This window comes from Xyrauchen texanus, chromosome 15 (genome assembly GCF_025860055.1).
Source record: "Xyrauchen texanus isolate HMW12.3.18 chromosome 15, RBS_HiC_50CHRs, whole genome shotgun sequence".
In the NCBI taxonomy this organism is placed as follows: Eukaryota; Metazoa; Chordata; class Actinopteri; order Cypriniformes; family Catostomidae; genus Xyrauchen; species Xyrauchen texanus.
In genome coordinates this window covers 5,220,504-5,243,194 of record NC_068290.1, presented here as the reverse complement: position 1 = coordinate 5,243,194, position 22,691 = coordinate 5,220,504, and the positions used below count along the sequence as shown (strand labels likewise).

The 22,691-nt window shown below is 37.0% G+C and overlaps 1 protein-coding gene across 1 annotated transcript in view; it reads right to left on the bottom strand.

Moving 5' to 3' along the window:
* Positions 1-22,691, bottom strand: part of csmd3a (CUB and Sushi multiple domains 3a) — a 372,265-nt gene that overhangs the window by 80,770 nt on the left and 268,804 nt on the right. The window contains exons 45-51 of the mRNA XM_052143551.1: positions 21,285-21,365; positions 19,362-19,475; positions 18,934-19,122; positions 16,846-17,004; positions 15,438-15,626; positions 4,592-4,777; positions 4,066-4,260 (exon numbers count right to left, since the gene is read on the bottom strand). Coding sequence (XP_051999511.1) covers positions 4,066-4,260; positions 4,592-4,777; positions 15,438-15,626; positions 16,846-17,004; positions 18,934-19,122; positions 19,362-19,475; positions 21,285-21,365 — 1,113 coding nt within the window. The remainder of the gene's footprint in view (positions 1-4,065; positions 4,261-4,591; positions 4,778-15,437; positions 15,627-16,845; positions 17,005-18,933; positions 19,123-19,361; positions 19,476-21,284; positions 21,366-22,691) is intronic.

Here is a 22,691-nt window from a genome sequence, read left to right as displayed (position 1 = left end):
GTATTATTATTTCATATCTAGGGAATCCCTTTCCCTATCATTTGTTGGATCATCTCTACATATGAAAAATAAAACCAATTCTTGAAAATGCTTTGAAGGTTTTACACCATCTGGGCATTTTGTAGATCCATTTGTGATAGATATACACTAGCAGCCAAAAGTTTGGATTAATGTACAGATTTTGCTCTTATGGAAAGTTATTGGTACTTTTATTCACCAAAGTGGAATTCAACTGATCAGGACATGTATAGTCAGGACATTACTGGTGTAAAAAAAAAACAGCACCATCACTATTTGAAAAGTCATTTTTTCATCAGATGATGCGCAATGGTCAAAGATGTCCATCTAGTGCATCTTAACATAATAAACAATTGAAAAACAACATGGACGAAAAAAAATGAAGAATTTTTTGGAAGTCGAGCGAAAACTCCATGGTAATGACTCCAACGGTAAAGTAAATAGATTGCTTAAAGTTTCTAAATTATATGATAAAAAAAATAAACAAATGTGTAGAGACAGGTGTGCAAAACATGTAAAATGACCCTACTGTATCATGATTATTGTACATCTTACATTGCATCACATTGCTTATCTGCCACAATTTATGCCATTTAATTTCCTTATACATCATCTTCTGAGCAAATACTGTACAACACCATTTTTCATCTCAGAAATCAAATAATAATATCCCACATCGGACATTGAATGGAAAACAGCATGATTAGCATATGAGTGTTTGCCTGCAGCATCATTATCTCATCATTTTCAAATTCTCATCATTCTCCATCTGATTGTTGTTGTTTTTAAAATTACCACAGCACTGTGTTCACATTTGTGTCATATCCCATCAGTCATAAAGTGCCTGTAATCTTTAGATTGTGGCTCTCATAGGAAGGCATTCCACACATTCATCATTGCTGTAGTAACGACAGACGATTGTTCTCTGCACAACATTGGGAACTCAACCATCTGAAGACAACACCTGCCGATGAATGACTGCGGTGGTGACACACACCCAACTGGATTTGCTCAGGTGTCCCGCCTTATTTAGTCAGTGCTTTTTTTCTACTTCTTCAAAATACTACAGAATTTTACAGAAAATAATGTTTATTTTTTATCCTACACAAACAGGGGGATATAATTTGCATCTGGTATGATGAAATCACCATAGAACGCCACATAAGAATCTTCTACTTACCAGTTCGGAAGTCACAATTACAAGATGATGTGCTTTTAAAGGGTTAGTTCACCCAAAAATTATCCCATAATTTACTCACGCTCAAGCCATCCTAGTTATATATGACTTTATTCTTTCAGCCAAACCCAATCAGAGTCATATTCAAAAATATCCTGGCTCTTCCAAGCTTTATAATCGCAATTAATGGTACCTTAGATTTTGAAGCCCAAAAAAGGGCATTCATTTATCAAAAAAGTAATCCATACAGCTCCAGCGGGTTAATAAAGGCCTTCTGAAATAAAGCGATGTGTTTTTGTGAGAAAAATATCCATATTTTTAACTTTATAAACTATAATCACTGGTTTTGACGTTGGCGTAGTGCAAGTTCCGTTGAGAAGTGACAAACGCGGAAGCACAGAGGATAGAGGAAGCCAGTGAATGCGCAGACGGCCATAACTCTAAGAAAACTTTAATAGTGACACAAAATTCTGATTTATAAATATTCAGTATATATATATTCCTCTTTGTCAAAGTCTGTTTCCCCTTTGTCGAAGTCTGTTCCCTCGGTTTCCCTTTGTCGAAGTCTGTTCCCTCTATGTTTCCCCTTTGTCAAAGTCTATTTCCCCTTTGTCGAAGTCTGTTCCCTCGGTTTCCCCTTTGTCGAAGTCTGTTCCCTCGGTTTCCCCTTTGTCAAAGTCTGTTTCCCCTTTGTCGAAGTCTGTTCCCTCGGTTTCCTCTTTGTCGAAGTCTGTTCCCCCTATGTTTCCTCTTTGTCAAAGTCTGTTTCCTCTTTGTCAAAGTCTGTTTCCTCTTTGTCAAAGTCTGCCTCCTATTTGTCAAAGTCTGTTTCCTCTTTGTCTAAGTCTGCTTCCTATTTGTCAAAGTCTGTTTCCTTTTTGTCGAAGTCTGTTCCCTCGGTTTCCTCTTTGTCGAAGTCTGTTCCCTCTGTTTCCTCTTTGTCAAAGTCTGTTTCCTCTTTGTGTAAGTCTGTTCCCCTATGTTTCCTCTTTGTTGAAGTCTGTTCCCTCTAGGTTTCCTCTTTGTCAAAGTCTGTTTCCTCTTTGTGGAAGTCTGTTTCCCCTATTTTTCCTCTTTGTGGAAGTCTGTTTCCCCTATTTTTCCTCTTTGTGGAAGTCTGTCCCCCCTATGTTTCCTCTTTGTTGAAGTCTGTCCCCTCTATGTTTCCTCTTTGTCAAAGTCTGTTTCCTCTTTGTGGAAGTCTGTTCCCTCTATGTTTCCTCTTCATTGTAAGTCTGTTCCCTCTATGTTTCCTCTTTGTCAAAGTCTGTTTCCTATTTGTCAAAGTCTGTTCCCCCTTTTTCCTCTTTGTCAAAGTCTGTTTCCTCTTTGTCGAAGTCTGTTCCCTCTGTGTTTCCGCTTTGTCAAAGTCTGTTTCCTCTTTGTTGAAGTCTGTTCCCCCTATATTTCCTCTTTGTCGAAATCTGTTCCCTCTATGTTTCCCCTTTGTCAAAGTCTGTTTCCCCTTTGTTGAAGTCTGTTCCCCCTATGTTTCCCCCTTTCTCTAAGTTTGTTCCCCCTATGTTTAATGTTTAATGGCGCTAAGGGAAACACTAACCGGGGAAGCACAGGGAAACAGATTTTTGACCCAACACGTAGTTCATGACAAGTGAGTCAATTTGCTCAAACGCCGCTAATGTCACATGCATTGACTGTCAGGAAAACAGATGGTGTGAGACATTATACTAATATCAGCACAAAGCATTTTTTCAATGTAGCACTGCAGTAGAATGAACATGCCCGCAAAGCACAGATAGCGCTTGGAGCTTTGTAACATGATTGCAGCAGCAAAACAGCTGCCATTTGAACACCAGCCTTGCAATGCGAGGCACGGTGCCAGCACAAGGCCAATGTAGAGATGCACAGAGCGAGCATGAAGTGAACGTGTGAGCACAAGGTGATCGTCTGTGTTCCAGGACTGCTACTGGGTCCTTAAATAACATATAACTTGTGAGTAAGGGCAGCCGTTAGAGTTTCTGGTGCCCCCCTAGGGAGTTGGTGTCCTACGCAGACTGCATAATACGCATTTAGGGAGTGGCGGTACTGATTACTGGCTAACGGAAACCCAGCTGCTGTCTCCAAGGTTCTGTCACATTGTCTCTTTTTGATAGCCAATGCAGAAGTTGAAGACATTGCTGGAACATTGCAGGTAATCTACACTCATTTACTCCCACTGGTTACAATTGTGACCGGGGTCTAAAAGGAGTTGTTGATGTATTTTGCACAGAGTTGTCAATTCAGTTGTCAATTGTAAATGACAGTGTAGAATTTTTTGCGTGAGTGGTGCAAATATTCACATGAATAGAGCTTTTTAATTCCACTGTGCTCCTGGAAAGATTATGTCTGTCAAAACTCCATAAAAAGAAGTGAATAAATCCTGTCATAATACAGTAACAACTACCATAATTTGTACACAGTTGTGTTCTGTTGTTCAGCTCTGTTGGTGGAGTAGGTTTTGTGTGATGAATGTGGATGAAGCATATGTTGTCCACTCAAGTTTATAAAAATATTGTGATTAATCGTGATTAACTACAAGAAATTATGATTAAGTTTGACAGCCCTAATATACAGTATATATATATAGTACTCTCAGTTCCATTTAACACATTTTAATTCTGCAGATTTCCCCAGAAAAAGAGAAAAAATTGCAGATTCCATCTGAGCCTGTCGATGAGGGAATCTGTTCTCAAGTCACACACATACAGCTATCTTTAAACATCAGCATTAAATCAACAACAACATTAGTCTTACTGTCTGCACAGGATGACCTTAAACTGGCCCGCTTAACAAGGTCTGGAATTTGTGTATTTAACAGTTCAAATAGCATTCTTTTTTTGAGCAGGAAATAACAAATAAAGTGCATAACTCACTCTTGCAGCGAGGTCTTTCATTTCTCCAGCTCCATGTCCCATTGGATGTACAGTGAATGTGGGCAGGGCCAAGGCGGTAGTAGCCAGGGTTACAGGAAAAGGCCACTTTAGTGCCGTATTCGTAACGAGAGCCGTTGACAATCCTCCATTTGCCATGATCCAACGTGAAAGAGCCGATACTTGGACACACCACCACTGGGAGAAAATCAGTAGCATGACGGTTAGCAATAGACATATTCAACACTTTTATAGTCCAAGGTTTCTTGCATTAAAACAATCCTATTGTAGTTTTTCAAGATCATTTTACATCCTTTATCTGAGCTTTAGACATTTATGCTACTGTATCTTTGAGACTTCTGTAAGTAAATGATATCTACGTACAGTATGTACCAGCATAGTTCACACTGAAAACATATAGATCACATCAAGCTAACAGATATGGATTAAAAGCCACATGACACAACTTTTAAATTTAACAAGACAATCTAAAATCAGTTGTTTTGGTGCACGTGGCATCTGCTCTCACCTGTACAGCGAGGGATTTTATTGAGGTTACTCCACGTGCCGTCAGCCTGACACACAGTGCTGGTCACCTCTTTAGAGGAGAGTCGAAAGCCATCATTACAGAAGTATGTGGCTCGTGTTCCTGCTGAATAATCAGCAGTCAGCACGCCTCCGTTCGCAGGGGCCACTGGGGTCCCACAGGATACGGCTAGAAAAGATATGCTGATGAGCTTGAATTTACATCAAACCCAACAAGAAATATAATTATATTTACAACATGGTTCTTACATTTAAATTGCACTCAAACATGAAAATGACGTCATTTCAATCACATGCTGTTATTTGTGAAGCACAAAATGAGAATTTTGAAGAATCTTCATATAACTCTTTTTTTTAAAACAACAGTTCATAGTGACCACAGCTGAAAACACTATAGATGTATCATAAAAGTGGTCCTTGTGCTACATTTCAAGTCTTTTAAAGTCTTATGTTGGCTTTGTCTAGCAATCAAGACTGATAAACTGACAAAGTTCTGAAATCACATTTGTGTTCGGGTTCAGATAAGAAAATGGGTCAACACCATTGATGGACGCCAAATGCATAGGGGAAGATGTAAAATTGTATGACCAATTTTGGTGTGTTTCTTACATGAAGCTATTGTATTGTGCATTTATACAAAGTCTTTCTAGCAAGCCAGTCCACTGTCTGCCAATGTTGGAATGCTCTCAGGAGGCTATTTCAAGTCATGACAGTGCAGCTCCTATCTACTTGAATGGGGAAACACAGAAATCTCTAAAATGGTTGGTCAAGATTACGATCAAAGAACTTATTTTAAATCAGCTATAAAATCTGACAACACTGGAATCAGAAATTGTGCTTCTTTACCTCAGATAATTAAAAAAAAATAACATTTTGATTAACAGGATATGTCTGTCCCTAAAAGGTGATTGGCTCTTTTACCTGTAAAGCAAAAACTTCCTTTCTACATCTGTTGACCGTTGGGTATTCCAATTTCTCCCATTCATTTGAATAAAAGAGGCCAGTCCCTGCTAAATAGTCTCTGATGTATATGAGTCATATAGACTACTTCTATTTAGCTTTTTTGTCCTTTTGATATATAGACATCGTCAGGATTTTCTTAATAAATTCACCTTTTGTGTTCCATGGAAATAATAAGGGTTTAAAAAACACATGAGGGTGAGTAAATCACAGTTTTCATTTTTAACTGAACTATCCCTGTAGGTAAAGGCTAGAACTTTATTACAGAGAATAGAAACTTTGGAGATACCCAAATGTAGGACAATAAAATGGCACTTTAGTCCATCTTCACTCTTCGTATTCTAGCAGTATTCTTATGCCAGATGGAAGGAAAGAAACATTCAAGAAACTCCAATGCAAACCCTTCCCTATAAATTGCAGTTTGTTCATATCAGTTTCTTTGTTAACCTATCTGCATAAGCATTTTATGCAAATAATTCAACCTAAGAATAGGTGCACACACAGACCTACACTAGTTATCCAGTGAGTGAGGGGAGGTTAGGTCAATGTCATTGATTGAATTCCATCAGAGTGAACTTGGAATTAACCCCTTCCCTACAGAGTTCCCATTACTACTTCTGCCTTCACTTCAATTCTCTTCTCACTTTATTTCCACATCCTGGACACTCTCAGTTTACCTGGCTCATTCCTACTAAGCAGAACATTTTAATATCTTAATTCCTCAATTTCCTGCAGTGGACTGAATGTATTATATACACAGATACAGTAACATCATATATTAGTTTCTGCGAAGAAAAATTTGTTCAGACAAAAACACGAGTCAAATACAGTAATGACAAAACATGGTTCACACCAGAATTAAGGTAACTATGGCAAGGTAATGAACAGGCACACAGAAGTGTATAAATAAATACCCCTTCAAAAAGGCTAAATACAAGTTGGAGAAGTGAATCAGAGCAGCCAGGAAAAGGTTCTCTGAAAAGCTAACAAACCAGTTATAAACCAACAATCCATCATCAATCTGGAAAGGAATGACCAGCTACAGAAAGAAAATAAATTGTACCCAGAACTACCATCAATTAACCAATGACCTCAACACTTTCTACTGCAGATTTGAAAGGCAAAAACCACCTCACCCCACTAATTGGGCTTTCCACTGCATGGTACAGCTCGACTTGCCTGCTCGTTTTTGGGGGTTTTCCACTCTGGATAGAACATGTTACTTTTTTTAGTACCACCTTGGTGTATAGTACGTAGCATCAAAACCCTGCAGATCACTGATTGCTCAGAGAGAATCGTCAATACAAGCGTCACTGGGTTTGCGACACGGGACATCAACCCGCTAGCTTTAAAGTTAGCAAAAGCGATAGCAGTATCGTTTGTTCACGCGACTTTCAAATTGTGAAAAGAAACAATCCTCTTGTTAGCGATGAACGGAACGAAAAAGACTTTCAGGAAGTTATCTCAGCTGTTGGCCACACACGGCTACCACTGGACCTATCAAAAGTGTGGGGAAAAGTAAAAAAAAAAAAAGTGATTACAGAGCCATCAAGGACCACATTAGCTGGAGTCGTTCAAACAGAAGAAAGTGGAAGTCTTTCGACCAAATGGACACTATCTATGGCAATAGACCGGCGAGCGATGGGAGGGAGAGTGCCCTGGACTCAGCTACGATGGAGGATGGTACGTTTTGTTACATTAACTCTATATTCTGCTTGAAAGCTTCACTTTATTTAGTTGACCAGCTACTGGAAAGCTTGCTTCTAAAACAACCAGGCCAACATTTCACCTGTGTAAAATCACCATGCAAAAACTGCTTGAAGCATCACAATAAGCTAGTGTCTAACAACCAGCGGTCGTGTTATTGTTTATGTCAGTAGTGTTTGTGTCATGTTTAAGATGATGTCACAGCAGTAGAGGTGGCGCAACTATGACGATCAGCCTATAATCCCACCCAAGTTGAGGGGCACTAAACTGCAGTTGAAAAGCAAGCTCAGAAAAGTAAAGCAAGCAGAGTCGATCCACAGATCCGTAGTCTTCCATAGAGGTCTGTGAGATAACAGACGATGCCCCGACACGAACACCATTAACTTTCTGTGAACAAGATGTTAACGCAAACTCAAAACTAAAAAAGCACCTGGACCTGACTCTGTTTTTCCTGCCTGCTTGAAGCACTGCACAGACCAACTAGCCCCAGTCTTCACCGACATCTTCAATCAGTCTCTGGCCCTGTTCTCAGTTCCTGTCTGTTTTAAGAACTCATCGTTCCAGTATCAAAAACTAAAAGGGTCTCTTGTCTAAGCGATTACGGGCCAGTCTCTTTGACGTCTGTGATAATGAAAACCTTTGAAACACTTGTATTTGGTGTATCTTAAAACCATCACAAAACCCTGGAAGGAATCCTTGCAGTTTACCTACAGCGCCAACAGATCTGCAGATGATGTTGTGAACATGAGTCTGTACTACATCCTACAACATCTGGACTGTACAGGATCATACTTTTTCAGGATTCTGTTTTTAGACTTTAGTTCTGTTTTTAACCAAATTATTCCTGAGCTTTTGCAAACCAAGATGTCCCAGCTGGCTGTGCCAGACTCCATCTGTCAGTGGATCACTGAAAAATAATATGCAGTGTGTGCAACTGGACAAACACACATCTAATTCTTTAAAACTCAACACTGGAGCACCACAGGGCTCGTCATTGTTATACTCCATATACACCAACGACAGCACTGTCACAGCAAAGGACACCTCCGCAAAGCTCCTAATGTTTGCAGATGATACAACGTTCATCGGCCTTATAAGGAATAGCGATGAGACTGCATACAGACAGGAGGTGAAACGTCTGGTGTCCCAGTGCAGGTCTAACAAACTAGAGATGAACACACTAAAGACTGTGGACTGTGGATCACATCCACTTCTACTTCCTCTGGTCATCAACGGGTCATCTGTCACAGTCGTAAAATCCTTCACATTTTTAGGGAATATAATAATACAAGATCTAAACTGGGGCAATAAAACCACCTCAATCATCAAGAAAGCACAGCAAAGGATGCACTTCTTGCGGCCGCTGAAAAAGTTTCATCTTCCACAAGCACTGATGAAACAGTTCTACACAGCCATTATAGAGTCCGTCCTCACTTCATCTTACACTGTGTGGTTTGGCTCAATCACCACATGTGAGAGGAGGAAATGTCAGCACATCATCAAAACAGCTGAAAAGATCATTGGCTGTAGTCTTCCCTCAATCCAAGATCTGTACAACACCTGTTGCAAAAAGAGAGCAATCAAAATAATTGACAACCCTTCACATCCTGCTCACTGTATCTTCCAGCCTCTTCCAACAGAAATGAGATACAGAACCATTAAAATTAAAACAACAAGACATATGGACAGTTTCTTCCCTAGAGCTGTGTCCTTAATGAATTCCTAAGAACATTATTGCTCTGCACTGTTTTCATGAAGCCGAATAGGGACGGATAATGACTTCAAAATGAATAACGGATTAATTCTGAATAATACTAAAAATATTAATTTGACTGACTATCCAAAAAGCACAAGGATAAAGCGACATTTTAAATAAACATCCGAATTTATGAATCTGTGCAGCCAATATTTCTAAAGTGTAAACCTTTTGAATGAAAATGCTCACGTTGTGATTTTACTCCGTTTGCCGTCTTTGTAAATTGTGCGCGTCTGGAGCTTATCAAGTTTAACATTAACTAAGATACGACATCATATCCACTTTCCACTTCTTGAAATGTCAATGTTAGTGTATCACACGATTCACACGTGATTCTCATGTATTTATTTATAGCTTAAACTTGAGCGCAATGTTAAATTCCTGACCTGAAGTGATGATTTCACATCGCTGCTCGTCTAGCTGTCTCTTAAAGTTGACCACATTTATATTCATATCAGTGATTAAGGTAATTAACTGGTAAAAAAGTCAAAATGCTCCATAAAGGTTTAAATGCTCCAAAGAGTATTCATTTATTTGGAATATTCCTCCTTAAAATGAAGAATCTCAAACATGCTTTTGTTATTCTTCTTCTTATTTAAACTGTGCTAAATTTGAAAATGTTAAATGTTCTTGAACACTAAGGTGCTTTATAAATGTAACATTATTATTATTATTATTTAACTAAATAATGGTGTCCTATCGTAAAAATTCCTCATAGACTTATGGGACTTTCACCTTCTTGTAGGCTATATTGAATTTAATTTATTTTAATGTTTGATATTTATTTATTATTCACTGCAAAAGTGTGTGCTTGACATTTCACAATATGCTTGATACCTCTTGCCTCCAGAATAATGTTGTTATACATGCACAGACAAACGAAAATTCTGGTTCATGCAGATATTAATATCTGAAATACCAGGAGAAACCACAACATATTCCACAGTTAATGTAGCCAAAAAATTCAGCTTCATCTGGTAAGAAAAAAGAAATAAAAAAAGAAATAAAATAATAATTGTATATTATTATCATTAGGCTATTATTATGAAAATGCATATACAAGGCATATTTTATTTATATAAGCCCCACCCCCATAACCGGTTCTATCCGAATACAGCGACAGATAAAGATCAATTTGTCATACGAACAGGTACAGAGACAAATATGGATAATGGCTCCACTGCACACCCCTTTATAGTATATATCTGTACATACAAACCTACACTAAACTGTCCCTACACAGAACACACACATCCTTACTAATGTAATTGTTTATATGCCACATACTGTTGCACATCTCTGCTACCATTCATTCTCATTCTTTATTTGCACGTATTAGTAGTTATTGTGTTGTACTTTTTGCATTTAAAGTTGTAATTTTTCTTTCTTGTTTGTTTTGTATTTAAATTGTATGTATGCACTTCTTTAGCAACTGCCAAGTCTAATCCCTCATAGTGAAATATTGCCTGGCTAATACAACTATTCTGAATCTGAAAACTAGTCTGAAGTACTATCGTATCATTACTTATCCTACTGTAGTGAATCGTATCATATCATATCACATTTTATCGTATAGATTATATTCTTTTGTATCGTATTGTATATATCCTATCCTATCACATTGTATTCTATCTTATCCTATACTATTGTAGCGTATCATATCCTTTCCTATCGTATTATATCATATCATAAACCATATCCTATTGTAAATATTGTATCATATCATAACTAGGTATGCACCGATACCACTTTTTCTCTTCCAATTCGATTCCGATATCTGGAATCTCAGTATCGTCCGATACCGATCTGATACCAGTGTTGGTGTTTTCATAATCAGTTTAGAATATCTATACCTCACTGAGTGATGCTAATAATATGTAAAGAAACACAAACCTTTAACTACACATTATTTCAATATAAATGTACAAACTATTAAGAAAAACATTATTGTTAACTAGTCTACTGGATAATGCTGCAGCAAAATTAACAGTAATTCCAGTCTAAGTGTTCAGTAGAAAATACTTTTTTATAAAAAAAATTTTTGGAACCCATTGTTTACAAATTATTGTCATAATTTGTAAACAAATGATATTAATAATAATAATATTATTGACTTTTAGAATTTTAAATACAACAGTAATATATTTCAATCGTGCACCTTTAACTTTAAAACCCTCAGGCTTTTATTTTGACATTCTGAGCTCTCCAGGAAGTCCTGTATGTGTCTGTTTGTAGGCTAGTTCACAGTAGTTTAATTCACTTCTTATTCAAATTCTGGTCATCTGCACCTCCGGCGCATTGTATTAAAAGTGAAACAAACTATTGAGCATCTAAATCTGAGATGTTGTTTGTGAGTAGCGCTCAAATGTTGTGCAACGTGTGAAGGCTAAAAATAGCCGCGAGTGTGTGTAAACAGAGCAGCGCCATTCACTGGATTTGCGCATACTATAAATTACTTATTAAACACAGCCTTTTGTGATTCACAGAGCTATACATTGATTCACACATCTTCAAGTGGCTTTAAATAAGAGTCATATGATCTGCTTTAATGGTGTTTTTATGGTTCTTTTATGCCATTTTTGGAGCTTGACATGAACGAACATGACTAGCACACAGTAGCGGATTTGGATCGGGCTCGTCGGACCGATACCCAATCCATCTAAAAACATCAGCATCGGAGCGGGAGCGGTGCATCCCTAAATTTCTTATCTTATCCTATCATATTGTATATATTGTATATATCCTATTGTATCCTATCTTAAAATTTCCTATCTGATCGTATGGTAGTGTTTCATATCCTTTGGCACTGTATTATACATTATCGTTTCATATCCTAATGTATCATTTGGTATTGTATCAAATCATATAGTATCATATCCTATCGTATTATATAGTATCTTATCATATTATATAATATTGCATCACATTGTATTGTATTGTATCATGTAATATCCTGTTTATCGTAGATATCCAATCCTATCACATTCTATCCTAACCTAGTGTATCTTATCATAAAGATCCTATCCTATCCCATCCTATCCCATCCTATCCCATCGTAATGTTTTGCATCATATCCTCTTGCATTCTATCATATCAAATCCTATTACATCATCTATTATCATATCCCATCATATCTCATCCTAACGTATAAATCGCATCATATCGTATCCTATCTTATCTTTTCATGTGTATCCTATCGTATCCTGTCAAAAAATGTCCTATCCGATAGTATTGTAGCGTATCATACCTTATGGCATTGTATCATTCCGTATTGCATCCTATGTTATTGTATCATATCCTATTACATTGTGTCATATCATATATCATATCTTATTGTATTTTATCATATATTCTTTATATACTGTATATCCTAGCATTTTGTTTTGTATTGCATCCTATCGTATCCTATCCTAAAACATTGGATAGGATAATATCATATGTCATATTGTATTGTTTCGTATTGTATCCTATCATATCTTATATTATCCTATCGCAAACATCCTATCCTAACTTATCCTATTGTATCATGTATATCCTTTCGTATTCTGTCATAAAATTTAATATCAGATTGTAGCTTATCATATCCTGTGGCATTATATCATATTGAATCATTTTGTATTGTATCCTGTCCTGTCCTGTCTTATCATATTGTATCATCTCCCAGGGTGACACGCAAGACGAGAAGAGCGCTGCAGCTCGAGTGTCTGATAGAAACACAGATCACAGCTTTGCGACATCCTTAATTAAAGTTCAAATAATACGGGAGCGTGACATGTAAATAAGCACAAACTCCAAAACTGTCATTTTCTGTGCGGTCAGAGCCGCTTCAACCAGTCGCGGAAGAGACCCAATCTGAGCGGGAGTCTAGTCCGGGAGAGATTTAAAGTTCTGCCGGCTGATGCACACTCTAACATGGAGACGCTCGTCTCTCACCCCCGCTGTCTGCAGCTCGCAACGTGTTGCATCATGGATGAGATCATCACGATAAGATCAATCTTATATGAAAAATATCACTAAAATTACAACAACAATAAAATATATATATATATATATTTCAAAAATGCTTATCAATAATACTCTTATGGTTAAAAATGTTTACAGTGTTCAGTGACTAAAATGTCAATATGACTAAATGCTACTAAAATATGACTAAAATGTCAACAGATTTCATTGGCTAAAACTACATTAAAAAGCCCAGACTTTGTCAACTAAAACTTGACCAAAAAAATAAATAAATAATAGGATAAGGTTGACTAAATATAATAAAAACTAAACAGGACATTTGACACAGGACGAAGACTAATACTAAATAAATAAACAGCTGACAAAATGAACACTAGTATTCAGTTGCCTGGTCATTGGACTGTATTAATGTTTTAATGTCACTTTGTTTAATCAGTATGGCACCACCTCTGCCTCATTTTGAGCCAGGAAATACCCTGCATATCCTATAGAATAATTTTGTATAGTCTCATATCCTATCGCATTATATTGTATCATATCCTTTCCTATAGCATTGTATTGTACTGCATACATATCCAATCGTATCATATCATTATCATACAATAAATATCTTATTGTATCTTGTCCTAGTGGACATAATACTAAAGTAACTTACCTTTCTTTAATCACAATATCACAATTAAGTAGCATGGGGATGAATTACTTCTACTTTCAATACTTTTATTGGAGTGGATGTTGCCATTTTTGTCATGCTCCTGTGAGCTTCTAAACTTCTCAGATGAATTTTTTTTTTCTTAAGGACAATTTGGTTTTATTTGGTAATCAATACATTTTCAGTTACATTTGCTTTTGTCATAATTAATTTATTAGCCAAAAACAAAACATATCAATAGTTAGTATGATGCATCCTTTATAGGTTCTCAGTAGTCTGTGTGAATGTGCGGCTTATAAATACTAAATACATGTAGAATGTAAATACTGTAGTATTTAAACAAAGCAGAGAAGGTTAGGGTTTAGGGGTCGGTGTCTGTGGGACGCAGTGATGCTCCTGAACTGTATGGTAGTGTTTAATTAGACACTATTGCACTTAATGTAAAGAAGATGCTTTTTGTTGCTATTTACACTAAGCAACAAAAGTCTCTGCCTTCTAGATATATTTTATACTTATACTGTAAGATGCACATTCACACAGTGTTACAGAAGAACCTATAAAGAACCTATTAATGATGTATTTTGCACCTTACTAAATAATTAATAAGTTAATTATTAGGAATTAACGAATGTAAAGAGGCTATAAACAAAGTGGTGGTGGTGTAGTGGTCTAAAGCACATTACTGGTAATCTGGTAATCAGAAGGACGCTGGTTCGATCCCCACAGCCACCACCATTGTGTCCTTGAGCAAGACACTTAACTCCAGGTTGCTCAGGGGGGATTGTCCCTGTAATAAGGGCTCTGTAAGTCGCTTTGGATAAAAGCGTCTGCCAAATGCATAAATGTAAATGTAAACAAAGGCCTAATAAATACCTTATAATTCTAAACAAGTCTGTAACTAGTCCCTTACAAGTCCAATTATTAGTCATTAATTACTGTCAAATTTCTGATCCCTAAAATAAAGTGTAAAAGAATTTCTTACTTAAATTGCAATCCAAGCATAATCATTTATTAAAACTTACAGAGTTCAGAAGTTACTGCATAACAGGAACGTCACACCTCTGTTTTGACCCTAACGAGTGCCCACTTAGAATTGAAGGTCTTAAAACTGTAAACTGTGAGCAGACAGGTCTGTAATTAGCCAGCATAGCAGAATCTTTTAATTAAACACTTGGAAAAGGTGCTGGAGTTTGCTCAAAGCGGCATCAATATGGCAATGAAATGTAATGGGATGTCCAATTATTGAGTGCTAAAAATCTAATCAAATAAATCCAACATAACAATGGCGCTTGCATACAATGCTAATAACAGCTAAGCAGAAAGCAGATGCTCATTCTGTGGCATTAATTAGTGAAAACAAAGAGTCGACTGATCAATGTTTATGGCACCTGACACAAACCATCTTTGCACCAATAATTCAATCCCAATGACACATCCAAAAGGCTGAAATCAACACAAAAGGCCACATCTGGCAATGAAGTGAAAAACATCTCAAATATTGTAATAATGTGACTGTTTCCTTGATGATTTGTAGTTGAATGCACGTGAGTGCACACATATGACACTGAATGACATTTGTGTCCAAGAAAACACTGCACTCGGGTTTACAACAACATAAGAGTAGATATCCACAGAATTTTCATTTTTGGATGAAACAGAGCTGTGAGTTTTGCCAGTGATGGTTAAAGCAAACAAAAGCGCTTTTGCAAGTAACCTTTATAAATTTGACCTCAGCTGTCAACTCAAGGAAATACTCTTTTTTGAGATTTTGAGAAAAAATGAAGACAACACCTTGACATGCCGGCACAGACGAGTCCCAGGCCAGATAACCAAACTCAGTCCTCTTGCAGACGGCCATATTTTTCCCAATGAGTCTGTAGCCGCGGTCACAGGCCCAGCGGACGACACTGTTGACGTGACCACCAGTCTGGCTGACCACGAAGCCGTGCTGCGGAGAGTCTGGCGTACTGCAGTACATTGCTACACATGAAAGCACGGACTGTTAAACACTTACACATTACAGACGTTGCATATCATTATCATTATTATAATAAGGGATACACAACTGGCAACAGTACAATGAAAGCGACTGGTGACTGAGACTGAACATTCTTTCTTAACATCTCCTTTTGTGTTCCATGAAAGAAAATAAGTTAGATTAAGAACTACATAAGGGTGAGTAAATAATGACAGGATTTAAATTTGTTGGGTAATCTATCCCAAATTATTAACCAACATTATACAGTATAATGTTTAACAGTAATCAGTAGTTGGTGTACATTCTTATATAAATATGAAAATATATTTCAAATGAGTTCATTTTGACATTCATTTGATATTCAACTATTTGAATGTAATAATATTAATATTGTTTGTTAATGTTACTGATGAAACTATATATATATATATATGTATATAGATATATTCTAATAAGTGTATATATCATAATAATGATGATATTACTAACTTTTGAATGTACATTAACCAATAGACTGTTAATTGTGATTTAATAATGTTTATTAATGTTACTAATAAAACAACATATATTGTAAATGCCATTGTAATTAGTGTATATACCATAACAATCATGACATTTCTAACTATTTGAATGTCCCTTTACTAATTGACTTTTATACATTATTTAATCATATTTGATTATATTACTAATTAGAAATATAATTTTATATATTATATATTGTATTTTAATTCAATTGTAATTAAGTGTATACAGTAATTTATATCATAATATAATAATAATCCTAACTGTTTGGAAGTACATTAACTAATGAATTATTAGTAATTAATGTTACTAATGAAACAATATCTATTATCACTTTTATTATAATTAGTGTATATATCATAACCATGATATTTCCGACTAATTTATGGTACACTACGAATCTGTTAAACATTTAAATTAACATTTGATAATGCAAATCTATTAAATTCAAATTACATTTATTAACAAGACAATTCAAATGCACTGTGCACAAATAGTTCACGTTTTTATTTTTTTTTTTACACTTTTCAGTTTTATATCTAACTGACAACTCCACGGTTATAAACAGATACACAAAGATTTGGACACAAACACATGGACAGATGGACATTCACTTGGACGGAGGTGTCATGGGCAGACAGACAAAAGGCCACGAGAGACACACATAGAACTGAAAAGGAATTACCAGGGGATACATACTTTGATACTCACCCACGTAAGTGATACGAAAGCCCTTTTTGTTGGTGCCGTGATCAGAAGACCAGCGTAAAAATAGCTGATGACCCGTTGTGGTGATATTGAATGGCACGCTAAGATCTCCGCTCAACACGGCCAGACTCTGACTGTAAATATTGGGCCCTACAAAAAAAAATAAAAATGTAATTACATACTATATTTACATTTTCAGAAGAAATGACTAGTGACAACAGCAACAGAATAGTGTTGTGTGCAATGATGGTTTGAAAAGTTGCAAACTTTACAAATATTTAGAATCGCAAACTATAAAGACCATCACAATTCGATGGAGGGACAAATAACTTAAAATTAAATAATTAATTGATTATTCACATATTTCAATAAATTATTATATACATTATGAAATTGTTAAATTTAATTAAACATTAAATCACTAAATAAATCAAAGAATGTTCCTTGTATTTCATTTTAGCATTTGTCCAATTTCATTTTCATTATCTTTGAGTTGATTTTTCATTTAAGCATGAGCTTTTGTTTCTTTTCATTTTCAGGGTTACTTATATCAGCACGCCACTCACCTTTCAAAGTAGGACATCCTCCTCCATTAAAGCCAATGTTACAGTCATTTACAGCATTTAATTGATTCAACATTCCCCTTTCATTCTCTGTACGGGTTCAAATTAAGTTATTGTCAACGTTTTGGATGGCAACTTTATCTGCAAATCTCTTGTTGCCATAGTTGCAGTGTGAAAAAAAGTGCATAAATTCACTAAAAAGAAATTGATTTTAAAAGGTGACGCCCTCTGTCGTTGAGTGACGTGCTGATAGAAGTAACCCTGAAAATAAATGAAGCTCATGCTTAAATGAAAAACCAACCCAAAAATAATGCTGAAATGAAAATGGAAACAAACTAACGCTAAAATGAAATACAAGGGACATTTATTGATTTATTGAATGATTTAATGATAATTTAATTATTTATAGTTTTTTTCTGATTTCGTTAAGTATTTAATTATTTATTAAAATAATTTTTTTAATGAATTGATTTTTTGTAATTTGGCCCACCAAATGGCATGATCACCAAATTTGGCATGATCACTGCCGGTTGGTTGGATTTTGACATTGTAACATGTTAAGTCAATGGGAGATGTTTCAACGTTAAACTTCTTATAATGTACGAGGTTTATAATTTTTTTTATATCTTGCACAACTAAAGGGGCGTTCACAAATAACGCGGTTTGCAGTGACAAATTGGCCAAACTTTAATGTTAAACTTTTAAAACGCATAAACTCTATCAAAAAACTAAATAGAAATCACATCTAAAAGGGTGTTCACACATAAAGCGTTTTGAAGCAATAAATCAATAAAACTTCAACGTTAAACGTCTTATCGTGTATAACGTTTATTAAAAAGAAAAAGATGGCACATCTAAAGGGGTGTTCGCACATAAAGTCATTTGAAGCAACAAAACAACCAAACTTTAAATGTTAAACTTCTTAAAATGTTTAAAAAAAAATTAAAGGGGTGTTCACATATAAACCGATTTGTGTTCCATGAATTAAGACATTCTTACAGGTTTGGAGCGAACTGTATAAATGACAACAGAATTTTCATTTTTGGGTGAACTACCCCTTTAAACAACAAAGGACAGAGCTGAAAAACATGAACAAAAAGGCTTGTCTGAGAAAAGGAAAACAGATATTGCTTCTCACTCTGTTCCACAAGGACTTTTCAAATGCCACGGACATTGATGAGTGTCCAATCAATGATGAGTAATAGAGTAATCTGCTGATTGCAAGCACTTAAGTAATTAGCGGCTAATAACATGCTGAATATATTTCAGATTTTCTCGCTATCAAGAAATACTTAAATCGTGGATCTTGTCAGCTTTTGCCAATCCTAAATGAGATTTTTAGCCAATATTTTTCTGCTAAAAAAGCAACTCAAACAGATTTCGAGGCTGCAAATTTCATTTAAAATTTAAAAGAAAAGAGTTATGACAGGGGGAAAGAATAATGGCTGCAATATTCAGGGCCACAGATGCAGTTCTGTCAGCTGATGTCTGAATATGAGGAATAATTCAAACCCACCATCAAAGATCTCCAGAATATCAAATTCTTTCTCTGTCTGGAAGAGTTCAAAGTGTAATGTGATGTTGTAGCCCTTCTCTACATTGATCATCCAGGAGCACATCTGAAGGTTGGGATAACTGTCGGGGTAACCTGGACTCAGGATCACGCCCGTCGAATCGAAAAGTACCTCGTTGTCGGGACATTGCACTAAAAAGAAACCAAACCAATTGAGTGTAAAAATAAATGTTTTTAATACAACAACATCAAAAAGTATGCTATGACCAATTTAAGCACAATGCCACCATTGCACTGCAAACCAACACTCCAAATTTGGTTTCCTCAACTGAGACTAACAACTGTAGGCAGAGCTAACATCAAGAGACATACAAAGTGGAAGAGCACAAGACACAAATGAGACAGCGTGCTGGGTGAGCTGCCAAACTAACCTTGGCAGACCGGTGGAGCACCATCCATCTGCAGTCGCTCACCCAGCCGACAGGTCAGGATCTCACTCCCAAGCAGCATGAAGCCTGGCAGGCAGCGGTACCTGATAATGTCTCCTGTTGAGTAATTACACACACAGATCTCTGCTTGTTATGCTCTGCCACTATAACTAGTGCTCAACAACACATTAGCTAATTAAGGTGAGATCGCTTTCACACGTATGACAGTAATGATGACAGATGACAACCGTCTAGTTTGAATAACTTGACTTTCACTCAAATTATTCATTACTCAATACACGTGCAACATAATACTTGGATACTGTTTTAGAAGAAGGACTATCTATAGTGGCAAACTGCACTTATGTACTATACATTTGTCTTAAAATCTGGTTTGATCTTCATCTAAGTTACAATAAATAAAAACACAATCTGTTTTAATGAATAACACCCAAATTATTTAGTTGTTCTTGTACATATTTAATATATATTTCAAACATTCACAGTGTAGGCTGTAAAAGTATATGAACCCCTAGCCTAATGACATCATCAAAAGCTAATTTAGAAGCAGGAGTTGGCAAACCTGGCATCCAGTTAATGAAACAAGATTGGAGATGTTGGTTAAAGCTACTTTGACTTATTAAAAGCACTCAAAGTTTGCTATTCACAAGAAGCGTCTGCTGACGTGGACCATGCCTTGCAAAGAAGAGATCTCAGAAGACCTACGATCAAGAATTGTTGCTTTGCATAAGGCTAAAAAGGCTAACAAAGTTATCTTGAACAGCTTAGGTATTCATCAGTACACAGTTAGACAAACTGTCTAAAAAATGGAGATGATTTAGTACTGTGGCTACTCTCCCTAGAAGTGGCCGTCCAGCCAAGGCGACTCAAAGGGTACACCACAGAATGCTCAATGAGGTAAAAAAAGAACCCTAAACATTGCTGCATGCCTGAAGTTTGTCAAAGACCATATTGACACTCTACAACGCTACCGTGAAGATGTTTCCTGGACTGATGATTGATTGATTGTTTGGGAAGAACATGCAGCACTATGTATGGTGTCAAAAGGGCACCACAAACCAACATAAAACATCATCCTAGTGGTGAAGTATGGTGGAGGGGGCATCATGGGCTGCTTTGCTCCTTCTAGACCACTTGCCACCATCGAGAGAAAAATATATTCCTGCAAGATAATGTCAGGGTGGTTGTGCATCAGCTGAAGCTCAGTAGAAGTTAGGTGATACAGCAGCACAATGACCCAAAACATCAAAGTAAATCCACTACAGAATGGCTTCAATAAAAAATAAAATTCACCATGTGGAGTGGCCCAGTCAGAGCCCAAACCAATAAAGATGATGTGGAATGACCTTAAAACAGCCGTTCACACCAGACATCCTAAGAATATGGCTGCTGAGCTGAAGCAGTTCTGTAAGGAAGAATGGTCCAAAAATCCTTCATAACATTGTGCAGGACATTTGGTTGAGGTTACTGCTGCCAATGGAGGATCAACCAGTTATTAAATCCACTTCCTTTTTGCACTATGAATGTTTAATGGGATGTTCAATGAAGACATGAAAGATTATAATTGTTTGTGTATTGTTAGCTTAAGCACATTGTTCTATACTTGTGACTTTGATGAAGATGAGATCACATTTTATGACCAATTAATGCAGAAAACAAGCTAATTCCAAGGGGTTCACATACTTTTTCTTACCACTCTGTCTGTATGTCTGTCTGTCATTCTTTCTATTTACCCACAGTATCTACCTATCTAGTCTGTATGTATATCTGTCTATCTATCTATCCATAATCATTAAATTCAATATCCTGCAATGTGAAGGTTGGCACCCTGGGAACATCTCTTTAATGATGTCTCAACACATGATAAATCTACAGATAGTCATCAAATGTTCTTCATTGTTTTACCAATTTCAAATTCATCATCTTCAGCCAGTATCTCTGCGTTGGTGACGGGTGGGGGAGGTTGACAGATGCGAAGTTGGTAAGCTGCAGAGAAAAAAACAAAATGGTAAAACACTTTAACGCCAAGTTAAACGATAACGCTTACTCTGAAAGCAGCCCACACAACTGCTTGTGAAATCATCACACCTGTCACTGGCATTTTTCAAAACCTACAACAAAATTACCCGGCACCGCTGCAAACTATGAATCATAATCAGGGTCAAAGCAACCACCTCGCTAACACTGATTATGCACAACGTTTAACTGCATTAAGTTTCTAAAAGAGGATTACATACATTAAGAACCCTCTATTACTGTTATGGTATGATCACGGTCGCTGTTGTTATGCAACATAATTTGGAGACTACAGCTGAGTGGAACACGTGTTCTCTCATACTTAATTGCACGTGTGTATTCTGGATATGTGCAGCACATTGTGACATGACAAAAGGGAGATTTCCCTGGCTAATGTTGCCATTGGATGCTCGCTGTGGCAGTTTTGTAATTGGTTATTTTGGGCCAGTAGTTCAGATTTGTACTTGCCCCGCAAATATTTACACTGGTCCTGCCTCAAATATGATTTGGTATTTATATATTTATTCTCAGCAGGAAACCGATGGAGTGCGTACTCCAGGTAGGGAATGAGGTTTTGCCCCTAGTGAAGGAGTTAAAGTACCTCGGGGTCTTGTTCACGAGTGAGGGGACAATGGAGCGGGAGGTTGGCCGGAGAATTGGGGCAGCGGGGGCGGTATTGCACTTGCTCTATCGCACCGTTGTCACGAAAAGAGAGCTGAGCCGAAAGGCAAAGCTCTCGATCTACCGGTCAATTTTTGTTCCTACCCTCACCTATGGTCATGAAGACTGGGTCATGACCGAAAGAACTAGGTTGCGAGTACAAGAGGCCGAAATGGGCTTCCTCAGAAGGGTGGCGGGCTTCTCCCTTAGAGATAGGGTGAGGAGCTCAGTCATCCGTGAGGAGCTCGGAGTAGATCCGCTACACCTTTGCGTTGAAAGGAGTCAGTTGAGGTGGTTTGGGCATCTGGTAAGGATGCCCCCTGGCTGCCTCCCTAGGGAGGTGTTTCAGGCACGTCCAGCTGGGAGGAGGCCTCGGGGAAGACCCAGGACTAGGTGGAGAGATTACATCTCCACACTGGCCTGGGAACGCCTCGGGGTCCCCCCAGTCAGAGCTGGGTAATGTGGCTCGGGATAGGGAAGTTTGGGGCCCCCTGCTGGAGCAGCTGCCCCCGTGACCTGACTTCAGATAAGCGGTTGAAGATGGATGGATGGATGGATATTTATTTTCAGCAATATACTTATTTTCTAATTATTTTTAATTTACAAAAAATATCTAGTGCAATTCTATATAAAAAA